Below are 12,312 nucleotides of genomic sequence, written 5' to 3'. Positions count from 1 at the left end.
CATGGCCACATCGAAACAGCTACCTCTGAAATACGGAGAGAAAATTGCACTTGTTGAGGGACACCCTACCCGACTGAGACGAGCGAGCTGCCAGTGTGCCGTGAGTCCACCAACCAGACTTCTCCACAGCCAATCACTGCAGACCTGTGATATGGCTTCCCGCTCGAGATGTGTGTCAGTGTCAGCCTGTCATCAAGGCTCTTTTACGCTGTCATCACGAGTTGTCACGACAAAACGATCCGAACGTCCACACATCCTCCACAAGTAATTGTGCCACTTTTCTGCACCAGCGGTCCACATGGTACGGAGCCTGTGCAGCTCTCGGGGTCCTGTTTTAGAATCTGCAAATGTCCTCTGGGGGGGAGGGGGGGACCTGTTCTTCGTACGCTGAGGCTTATTCTCGAGCCTTAGATGCCGAAGACGGCTTGCTGGGTACCACAGGAGTTGTGAGCCACTTTTTAATTGGACACCAGGAATATGATTAAAGTGGCTTTGAATTCGGGGGTATATCAAACATTCATTTGAGCAGTGTTTATAAGAGTAGAGCCTTCTAAGTAAGCACATGCAAGGGGAGAGCTTGTTGCTCTGAATTTAGGCTTTGGTGGTGTTTGTCTTCGGAAATAGGCAATATTCCCAGAGCGTGCACTGTTAAGGCTTTATACGTTGGATGTTCCCAACCCTGAGAATGAGACCCAAAGGCTGTGTGCAAACTACGTGATTTGTTTTTTAGGTAGGAATAAAGTGTTGTGGTAAAGTGAAGTCGTTAGACATAAGTCAGAGTTTTCTGGAAGTATCCCCTAACAGTATGTTCATGGGCATGCACCTTTTCATGTTTTGTTTCAAAACCAACTCATAAGGAATCAGATCCCACTCGCAAACTTACTGAACTAAGGGAACAGAATTCATCAAATTCGGTCTGATTTGTTTGTTGATTGATAAGGCCCACCCTTTAACCCCTCACCCGGAACTCTTTCCCACAATCCCTTCCCGCACAATAAAACTAATTGATTTCGACTTTCTTTCAGAAGCTCCGTAAAGACGCCTCCAGTCATATGCAGCCGTGAGATGCCAAGCCTTTGTTAAATGGGTTTCAGTATTATATGCTATCTCTGCTGATGCTATCGTAATCAATTCCATTTATTTTTGGACTGTCAAAGCTCTTAGTCCTGAGAATGCATGTGAAGAGACTTTGTGCCGGCTTACTGTAGCTTGACTATCTCTCCCAGAGAGTTCAAAGTGAAGTCAGCCAGGCTTTACCGGGGTTTCAAACGCTGGATTGGTTACGTTAGTACCTTTGACAGCACTGGGGAAACCCTACCTGTGGATCTCTTGTCCTCTCTTCTCCTCTTCCTTCCAACAAATCTTCCTTCCACTACCCCCAAAGAATGGAGCTACCGATGATGAACGGAAGAAAAACGATTACGTAACACATTGAATACATTCTAGACATCCATCCCTGCGTAGAGGCTGGATGGCTGTGGTCTATGCTTGGTTGATCGGGCTTCTCTGATCCACATAACTCCATTGTTTCTATGTCGTTGAGCCTGACTTGGCAAATTATCCTTAGCCTCCATTCTCTGTCATAGTTATTACATCACGGAGAGGGAGAGGAGAGGGAAGGAGATGGAAGGGATAGGGGAGAAAGAGAGGTGGGAGGAGGGGTGGGGGATGAAGGAACGGAAGCAAAGAATGGAAACAAGAAACGCAGCGGGTGTCGGGGGCTAATAAATGCCCCCCTCCTCCCATACGCCTGAAGTCTCGAGCCTCACTACTGTTCACTAAGTGAGCCCCCACTCTGCTCTGGAATCAGAAGACGTGACGACAGCACTGGGCTAGGAAGCCTCTCAGGGACTGGATTAGGCCCAGTTTTATGGTCTAACAGACTTTTTTTCCCCCTTTTCGGTAGGGATTCGACACTGTCGCAGGCCTTTGTCAAGCAAGTTTAGCGAGTGACAGTGTGGTTTAGTTGAAATGAATATTCATGACTTCAGGACTTGAAGTACAGGTTGTCCCAAAGTCTGTGTTGTTTTGGGTCAGTAGTTCTTACGGTATCGGTATAAATGATTTAGGATCAAATGAAAAACACGAACAACACTGTACATTTATGTTCAAATGTTCCCTAATCCACAGCAGAACATAGATTACTGGTAAAACCCTGCAATGACTTTATTTTTATAATTCATCATTTTAACCATTTCTACGTGCCTTTCATAATTCAGAAACCATGAATAATGTACATCCACCGAGTGTCCACCATGAAAGCCTTATCTAGTCAGGAAATGACATTTGTCTGTCTCGGTGATGAGGATACTTTTGCAGCACTTCTCATCTGATCAGAGAACCTCTCTCTCTCTCTCTCTCTCTCTCACTCTGTATCCTCTACAGACGGATACACCACGGATGATATTGAGTTCTACTGGCGTGGTGGTGACCACGCTGTGACAGGGGTGGAGAGGATCGAACTCCCTCAGTTCTCCATCGTGGACCACAAACTCATCTCCAAGAACGTGGTCTTCTCAACAGGTAATATCGACGGACCGAATCTAGAAAACAAAATATGCCGGCACTCGGCCCTCAAAATTGTAACCCACCGAGTGACTCACATCACAGTTTGTAACCCCTAATTAAAAATACGAATATCAGAAGGCAAACATAAAGCAGATATTCTGGGAATTGTGTGACAAAATAACTATTTACTAGTGAATTCCAATGGACCTTGTGGACACTGTGGATAGGCAATTATGGGAACGGATGGTTTACACACACACACACACACACACAGGCACACACACACAACCACACACGCACACACATACACTAAACACTTTGTTCTAAGTATGGGTTCATAAAGTGCTTCCATTTAAAGGTTATTTTGAGGTCCGGGCCTCCTTGTTTGGCAGTGCAATCAAGGTGAGAGTAATGCCATTTCTAAAGGTGTGTGTGTTGATAGAGAGGGGGGCGGTGTCGGAGTAAGAGGGGACTCCGTGGTCACAGGGTGTAACAGATGTAGGACGTCGCCGCCCATCCCAGCAAAAACTAGAACAGGCCCCACAGGCTGGAGGAAGGGCCACCCCTATCGTCAGACGCAGCCCGCTTATGACTTATTCAACCTGCAAACGTTGTTGTACGGAATGGTTTATTCATCTGCTACATTCTCATATTCATCCATTACTTATGGGAGCTAGGTCTAGGGACGGCGGTGGCGCGGAGAGATGGTCTGGTAAACTGCTCCATTGAATGAAGAGCGGCACAATGACCCAAGGACAGTGTGCCTCCCACGCAGACTGTCTGGAGGACTCACATGTTTTCCTGAGCTGCGTCCAGAGCTCCTCGGAGCTCGTTAGGAAACGGCTACGTGCGTTTGCTCAGCGTCCTGGAGTGTGGTTACGTGCTGGAGGGAGGGAGGGAGGGAGGGAGGGAGGGAGGGTGGGAGGGAGGGAGGGTGGGCGAGACGGCATTCGGTGTGGAGGATTCCCTCTCGGGTCGACCGGCCGACGCCCGACAACGGTGACCCGAGGGTCCCGCCGGCGCACGCATCAGCAGAACCGCTTGGCTTTAGCCCAATGCTACCTTTAGCCGGTTCGATTCGCCCGTTGTGCGAAAAATGACGTTGTGTCCTTGGGCAAGGCACTTCACCCTACTTGCCTCAGGGGAATGTCCTTGTACTTACTGTACGTCGCTCCGGATAAGAGCATCTGCTAAATGACTAAATGTAAATGTACCCCTCCTCACACACACAGCACATACCGGCACATCGCTCGTGGCAGACGTCAACACGCTCGTGCAACACCTCTGGGGAAATGCTCCATGTAAGCAAGCGTGTTGGGAGGGAGCGTTGGAACGTGCTCCGGTGACGTCAGAGCCGACTGTGGACCTGCTCACTGGAGATTTGTACATCTGGAGGCTTTGTTTTGGTCCTCTCTGGTACACATCATATGCAAATCTGTCTCCTCCCTCCCCTCCCCCGCCCTCTCCCTCTGCTCAGTCTGTCTTCAGAATGCTTCTGCGGCAGTCCTTTCTTCAAACGCTTTCTATGTTACGCCTGCTTCCCCCGTTGCTACCCTGGTACGACAACACAACGCAAAACAGGCCTTTACCCACGCTTACAGATAGCCACGCCACAGTAGAACACAAAGACGAAGCGTTTAATCACAGGCGCGGCTTGCGACTCGGGGGAAATGCTGACGCCACGGCGTTAGATGGAGAGGCAACATCTTGTTCGCTGAGCATCTCTCCTTCTCTGTCCAGAACATAGGAGAGACAGAAGAGAAAGGCAGGAGGTGGAGAGAGAGAGAGAGGGGGGGGACGTCCAGGCAGCCACAGATACGCCTGCATATCAACACAACGTAGTGAAATCCCCACATGGGGGGAAGGAGGAGGATGTCAACAGAACCTGCCACACAAGACAGGGATATAACAGCCTCTAAGATAGGATAACAGAAGGAAGCCCAGGAGATAGGGTTGTATGTTGGAAGTGTGTGATGCAACGCTGAGTCAGTTTTGCTCAATTCATCCTTGTCTCGCTCTCTTTCTCTCTCTCTCTGTGGCCCCCCCTCAGGCTCCTACCCACGCCTCTCACTCAGCTTCAAGCTGAAGAGGAACATCGGCTACTTCATCCTGCAGACCTACATGCCCTCCATCCTGATCACCATCCTCTCCTGGGTCTCCTTCTGGATCAACTACGACGCCTCAGCCGCTAGAGTAGCCCTGGGTACGGACTGCATGCCCCCGTGACCTGTCTGCGCTCTCATACAGCTTCAGGCATGCTATGACGAACATGAGACCTAGACAGGATGTATGAAGGCTGTGGGTATGGTGTAGGACAGTGCAACAGTACAGGGTAAGAGTGTAACCCCCCAGACAAAGCTAACTTCCAAAGTACAAATGTTTTCATGGTGCACTGGAAAACTGTTCTGCTAAACCTTACAGGGAAATACTGTGTCCATGGCCGGTTTTGCATTAACTATGTACTGCTTTCCAAGTCCCAGCTAGACTTTGCTTCACAGTACTTTCAGACTTTCCTCAGAGGAAAAACTGAGGAAATACCCCCAAAATCTAGATCCAAATGTACTGTATGTACGTTACACGTTCACTGTCACCCTCCCCTCGGTGAGAGACCAGGACATAATGCTGCAGCAGCATTGGTGAACTCCCCGGGGTACTCAAGGGACGGATGCTTTTTGAAGGAGAGTGATGGATGACTGGGGTGATTTGTTTTCACTCTGATTTGAGTGCCTCTGCGCTTTTTGGAAGTTCCAATTTCTTGCTGTCATCCTTGAATACGCAAGCCTGCCAGGCCCAACGTGGCCTCTGCATTAGACCCGGCGCGTCGCTCCGTGTCTGGGAGGCTCCCCGTCCCCCAGCCCCCCAGCCCCCCGGCCCCCAGCCCCCGTCCCCAGCCAGCCCTCCACAAAAGAAGCACTCTCTCTGATTGGAGGCTGACCTGCATTTAGTTATCCAAGGGGCAGGCATGCACAGGATTTAATGAAAAACAGCATTAATGCTTGATAATGGAGGCAGGTAGATAGGAGTATACACAGGCCAGAGTAGACCACCCCTAGTCTCTCTCCCTCTCCCTCTCTCTCTCCCTCTCTCTCTCTCTATCTCTCTCTCTGACCTGGTTCCAGGCATTAGCACGGCCCGCTGTGTTTGTTACCATGCACGGTTGTGGGTGTGTCTGTTGGAGTCTGTGCAATTGCAATCAAAATCCGAATAAATCGAATCCCTTGCTCGTGTTAGCGGCCCCAGATTGGCCTGACAGGTCTCTACTGACTCAGAGGCACACATTGATTTGGGTTATGTACGGTTACTTCTAATCCCATCTCATCAATTGAGCATACTGTATTTTATTGATTGCACAGAAGCAATATGAACCGTTGTGGGATTGTACTTATTCTGTCCCGCCAATGTGTGTGAGTCCAGGCATCTGAGAAGGGAAGCGGCGCTATGCTGTTCCTCAGCAGTTGTTCAATAAAACCCGACATCAGCATTGAGATGACCTCATCCGGGACTGTCACGGTTCGTTAGATGAAGACAGGGAAAGCAGGAGGGCTCGTTTGTGTCAGTCACAGCGGTCGGTTGACAACTTCTCACACCTCGGATGGAACATACTGTGGTCACCTTCTGCTCTCTGACCCCCAGCTTGGGTTCTCAAAGTTCTCCCAAACAGACTCTTTCTTCGGGGGGTCTCTGCTAATGAGCCAGGCTCTAGATGAAAACTCGCTGCCAAAATGTGAACCTTGACATGCTCTCGGTTTCATTTCCTGAGCATGCACTGCACGACCCTTTGTGGACTTATTGCGGGCTGTATCTTTCCCCAGGTATCACCACGGTGCTGACTATGACCACCATCAACACCCACTTGAGAGAGACCCTCCCCAAGATCCCTTACGTGAAGGCCATCGACATGTACCTGATGGGCTGTTTCGTGTTCGTCTTCCTGGCGCTACTGGAGTACGCCTTGGTCAACTACATCTTCTTCGGCAGAGGGCCCCAGCGCCAGAAGAAAGCCGCAGAGAAAGCAGCCACTGCCAACAACGAGAAGATGAGAATGGACCCCAATAAGGTACAGCATTCTGCCCTGTACTCTACTGTTCTGGTTCAGAGTAGTATTGTACAGAACATCTCCAGTGTTTTATGGTATAATAATGCAACAGGTCACCATCCTCTCAGAGAAACTAGTATTGCTTCTAGTAAAAAAAAAGGAAGTGTCATCAAGAAGTGTCAGTCTCCACACCATATACATGGTGGATTTAAAAACAATAGCTACCCTCAGTATGACAAATGGCGTGAAGTAGGAAAGTCCTGAGGAAAGCAAGCACAACACTGCGATTGTGTTGGTAACGAAATGCTTCAACTCTCGTTGTGGCTGTATGCCTTAAAGTTTAGTTGTAGCTGAATATGGCTCATGTCTCGAATGGCCATGCTTTACCTGTACTTTAGTAATAGCTTTGCTAGTTGTTCCTGTCTAGTCTGTTCTCATATCCCCATTGTGACCTCAATTTGTGTTGTTTAGGATCACACGAACACACGAGCACACAATCACACGCTCAGGCAAACATGGGATTGCAAACTGTAAGGCATATTCTGTCTCTCTCTGTCTCTGTCTCTCTCACGCTCTTTCTCTCTCTCTCTCTCTCTCTCTCTCTATCTCTCTCTCTCTCTCTCTCTCTCTCTCTATCTCTCTCTCTCTCTCTCTCTCTCTCTCTCTATCTCTGTCTATCATAATCAAACTCATACACACAGACACAAAATCACACTCCCATTGCAGTGTTCACATTGCATTGCATTCAAATGAATGCAGTGCAATGACTTGACTCTCAGAATATGTGATGTTTTCTTTCTACTTCAATGAAGAGGAATTTAATCATTTATATAACCGTCTCAAAAGTTGAAAGGTATATAAATGGGAATAAAATAGACAAAAGTTAATCACATACTCACAAAAGGAATGTCCCCACTTCATATGGAGGGTTGGATGAATGCAACTCAGAGGTGACATCAAGGAGAAAAGGAGATGCCAGTTCTTCAGAAGGAGTTGAGTTGGCATTGGATACAGACGCAGGGAAACAACTTTGTCAACTGGAAAATAACTTATCCGAATCAAGTCAAATGGATTGAAAGCTAATGGAATGCCGACAGTAGGAAAATGTGTTGGTAAACCAATGTAGAGTCACTATCGTACTTGAAGGGCAGTTGAGCCTCAGAATCCCACTCACTAAGCCTAACTATTGAACTACACACTTATTTCCCTGCATTACATAGCAAGATTTGGGGGACACTTTACACTGAGGTTACATTAAATATGATGTCACTACATAGCAAGACCTAATGTAACAACATTGTAGTCATACAGTATAAGAACTGATATGCAGTTACATTTCATGATGGTTTAGTGGTTATTACACAGGTGAAACTAGGTAAGTATGTGTCACCCAAAACAGTGATCTTGTTTTGGTAACTTGGCCTCAAATGCTCCTTTACAACATCCACTTACCCCTTACATCCTACCCTCATACAGTGCTTTCTTACACTTTGTAATAACCTACACCACTAACATTAAATATAATTAAATTACATAGCAATCCTATATACTTACATTCTTTTTCCTACATGTAGGTATTGTAGTAATAAGGTAGTTAGTGTAACGTTAATGTAAACTTCTCACAAAACACCACTCAAAATGTTTATAGGAAAATGAGTAGTGTCTTAAAGCAACTGATCCAAGTGACCTTGATGGTTTTGAATACTTGCAGTGGTTGTTGTAAAATGTAGTTCATGTGACCTTGATGATTTTGTATGCTTGCAGTGGATGGTGGGAAATGTAGTTCAAAGAGAAGATACTCTGTATGCCAGAATGAAACAGAGGGAAATTGACGCTCATGACTCGATGTGGGAACCGATCTTTGTGGACGATGCAGCGATGGGACTAGGCGAGCAAAAGAATAAGGTATTGGTTCACACAGTGGAGACTGACCATATGCAATGTTCTGTATTTTCTTTCTAGAACTCTAAAACTACTTCTACAGTGTGTTTTTCCTTTCAATCATGCATTCAATAGAACTCCTGTTTCCATCAATCATTCAGTCGTCCCTACTGTGTTACCTCAAAGACAGAGGAATCAAACTTTCCCTTGACTGTTTCTGCCACTACACATGTACACACATGTGCATAATGTATATGAATATAGTAGGCAACGGAATGAAGTACATATATGTTAGAAAGAAAGCACTACACATCATTTAGAAATAAAGATGTCAAGTTTCCTTCCCTGTTCAGGTTGTCAGAGTATCCCCTAACCTTCCTTTCCTACATGTCTTTGCTGTCCATACTTTTTCTCATCCTCCTGACCCATCATTTCCATCTCTGTTTTGAATGTTAGCCCTACTCCTGTATGTTTTGCGTCCCCGTATGCACAGTGAGTGTTATGTTTAAGAAATACAACTACAATGTGGAGTGTTGTTGATGCTCTTTCAACCACTTCAGTCATTCTCTTGAGCCCTTGATTGTTTGCATGCCATATCAAGTAGCAAGACGTTTTATCTTTAATTTGTTGTTTTGGCTGTGTAATTATGGGGGAGGACCTTTGTGGTTAGTTTGTACATCTTTGAGTATATACATCAGTATACAGAAGAATACATTTGCTAATTCCCAGGCTTAGGTGGTGTTGTATTGTGTTTTGATTTCGAATTTGAATGATTCCATACAAAATATCAGTAGAAAATATATGTGGTCATTTCGTGCAGCTCACGGTGTCTAATGTGTGGTCTGCTTCTAGATGGACCCCCATGAAAACATCCTGCTGGGGACCATAGAGATCAAGAACGAGATGGGAGCCTCGGAGCTGACCCTCGGCCTCAGTGACCCGCGGAACACCATGCTGTCTTACGACACCTCCACCCTTCAGTACCGCAAAGCCGGCCTGGCCAGACACAACTTTGGACGCAACACACTGGAGCGCCACGTCACCCAGAAGAAGAGCCGGCTAAGGAGGCGCGCGTCCCAGCTGAAGATCACAATCCCCGACTTGACTGACGTAAACTCTATCGACAAGTGGTCGAGAGTGATCTTCCCCACCGTTTTTTCCTTTTTCAACATCGTCTATTGGCTCTACTATGTCAACTAAAAGGACTCAGCAGAATAAGAAGGTGCAACCATTTCTGTTGCTCGTTTTATTCTCCTGTTTGTGTTTAATTTTGCTGTGTGATCGTACAACACAAGACTGAATTACTATAACAAAACAAAATCAGGACTGAATCCATTTTACCTTGGAACACCTTAATTGCTGGCTAACACAGACAAACCTTATAGAAGAGAGATTAAGAACATAATGGTGCCTGTTCCAGAGTTATCATTTCTAATTTTTAATTTTACAAGTCGAATATTTAGTGAAATAAGTACTTTTCCATTTATAAATGTTTGTTTTATTTTTATGTTTTTACTTTCTTAAATCTGTATCTGATTTGTTGCCAAAACGTTAGAGCTATAATAGTTCAAAATGATCCCATGACTATTGCTCCTTTGAAGTACTACATACGTCGACATTCATAATTTTTTCTAAGTCATTCCTTCAGAAATTTAATGATTTGTATCCGATACTTTATTTTATCTTTATATTGTGAAGTTTCACATTTTCATAGTCTATATTAAGGTATATTAATATCATAGTTTGGAGGTTTTATGAAAAAGCAACCTTTTCTACTTTGATAGAGTATTGTTAATTTCAAAGCATTATTTCAATTTAAAGAAACTGTATGATAATGTAGATTAAACAATGAAATACAAACATCATTCCAAACCTTTAAAGCTGACAAACAATGCTGGCTGATAAAGGTTATTCAAAGGTCTACATTGAACATTACAGCACGTCGAACAGATATGCCTTAGTCTAATGATTTAGCATCTTTGTTGTAGCAGCTTATTTGCTGAGAGATTCAACATTCCAACTCTGTTAAGTAGAATATGGTGTTCTAACCCAGGGAAAGAGGAAGGCGGGCTTAAGAGGCAGAGGGAATAAGGGAGGAAGTTGAGAGATGACAAAAGGAAGAGTGGTTATTCCTTCACCTTTGCTATTAATATGTGGTAAGAGTACACTTTTGCTGTAGTTTGTTTTGAATACCAGGACATTAAGCCAGCAGTTAAGGGGTCTATCATGGGAATATCATGACCAAACAAGTATTTGCCTCACAAGCCACTATTTCCTCCCCTTTCCCCCACTATTAAATGTAAATATGCCCTGTATTCTTTCGTTTAAAAAGCAATGAAGCCCACACCAGAATTTATCTCACTGAATTACTTGGAACATATTAGCTACACTCGGTTCGGGATTGTTTCCTTAGCTGACATTTGTAGTCAGGGTTAGATGGTTTCATAGATCATATTCACTGATTGAGCGGGTGACTTTTGGTGACTTTTTTTGCATACATTTCAAATAGAGAACAACAGAACTCAACACAAGCACAACATTGTTACAAACATCCATTTACCAGAGACTGACATCATATCTCGACAAGACATTGTGTCTTCTATCCATTGTTCTATCATCCCACCAAGGTAGACTTCCTGTCAGTTTCCTTGTTTTCGTTCTAAATAATTGTTACATTGTTGAGACTCAGGAGTGCCCCTCAAATGGCATACAATGCCAGTACAGTAGAATTAACATTTAGAAACAGAAACATTCTACAATTCTTCACATTTCAAAAGCCATAGAGGCTGTACAGATGGTGTTGCAACACTTGGTGCTTGAGAGCTGACAAAATTCGAAATTGACATACATTTATTCATGAAACTTTTTGTAAATTCCCTTATTGAAACAGGAACATGATGTGCACAAACTGTAGAAACAACTCGGTTGTGTTTCTCATATTGATGTTAGTTGAAAGATCCCTTACATGATGGGTAACAGCTATCCAGGAAGCTATCATCCAATACATCTCATTGTTGTTTAACTGAGAGGTAGTGTCATTGATGAACACATATTATTGCACGTTTCAACATCACAGATATGTAAAAACTAAAATGATTATTGCATTCCATAAGCTTATTCCTTGTATGTATTTTCTCAAGTATGCATGGGCAAATGTTTCATGTTACACTCATATTTAATTAGTTAATGTATCATTTCATAGCCACAATCCAAGACAAGGATGCCACTGATGCTGTAATGCTATTGTATGAAACACAGGATTTTAAATTAAGGGGTGGGAAATAAAAAAAAAGGTATAGTTCTCATGTTAAATGATTCAACCAATGAGTACTATCAGGATAATCATAACACTAAGTCTGCATTTTGGAGAGAATCGCATGTGTCATCATGTCATTTGCAGGTTTTGTGAGCATATGGCCATGATTGATCTCATGTGCATATCTTTCATATGGGAGACTAATGATATAATAGAGATATATTTAGCTTCCAAACTCATTTATTTGTTGGAAACTCTACGCATCAGTACATTGTTTTTCTATGAACATTTATCCTACATTATTCTACATTTATTCTACATTTATTCTAAATTAAACCATGAATTATTCATATTCAAATATAATGTCTTCTAGCCATACATTCTTACTCACCCACCCACTCACTTTGAGGATGTTTGTCACGTTTGTTGATGCTTAATTAGGAATTCATGTAAATTATTATAGATAATAACTTAATATTGGTGTTGTAATTTTTTAATGGTTGGACAGGGTTCACCTTTGGGGTCTGGGCTTATAAAAGAATGCGTCCCAAAAGATGTTCAAACAGGAGTATATATAAAATGATCTGTCAGTAAATATCAATTTGAGCTTGGTATTCCTGTACATATTAGC

General features: G+C 44.0%; 1 protein-coding gene across 1 annotated transcript in view; it reads left to right on the top strand.

Annotated features, from left to right (window-relative positions):
- Positions 1 to 10,619, top strand: part of LOC134039947 (gamma-aminobutyric acid receptor subunit beta-2) — a 38,205-nt gene extending 27,586 nt beyond the window's left edge. Inside the window, exons 6-10 of the mRNA XM_062486157.1 lie at positions 2,386 to 2,523; positions 4,559 to 4,711; positions 6,321 to 6,565; positions 8,309 to 8,449; positions 9,278 to 10,619. Coding sequence (XP_062342141.1) covers positions 2,386 to 2,523; positions 4,559 to 4,711; positions 6,321 to 6,565; positions 8,309 to 8,449; positions 9,278 to 9,625 — 1,025 coding nt within the window. The 3' untranslated portion in view covers positions 9,626 to 10,619. The remainder of the gene's footprint in view (positions 1 to 2,385; positions 2,524 to 4,558; positions 4,712 to 6,320; positions 6,566 to 8,308; positions 8,450 to 9,277) is intronic.
- Positions 10,620 to 12,312: the final 1,693 nt, after the last annotated feature.

The sequence above is a fragment of the Osmerus eperlanus genome, chromosome 19, assembly GCF_963692335.1.
Source record: "Osmerus eperlanus chromosome 19, fOsmEpe2.1, whole genome shotgun sequence".
Classification (NCBI taxonomy): domain Eukaryota; kingdom Metazoa; phylum Chordata; class Actinopteri; order Osmeriformes; family Osmeridae; genus Osmerus; species Osmerus eperlanus.
The sequence above is the reverse complement of the archived record's forward strand: the minus strand, read 5'-3'. Positions and strand labels throughout refer to the sequence as shown.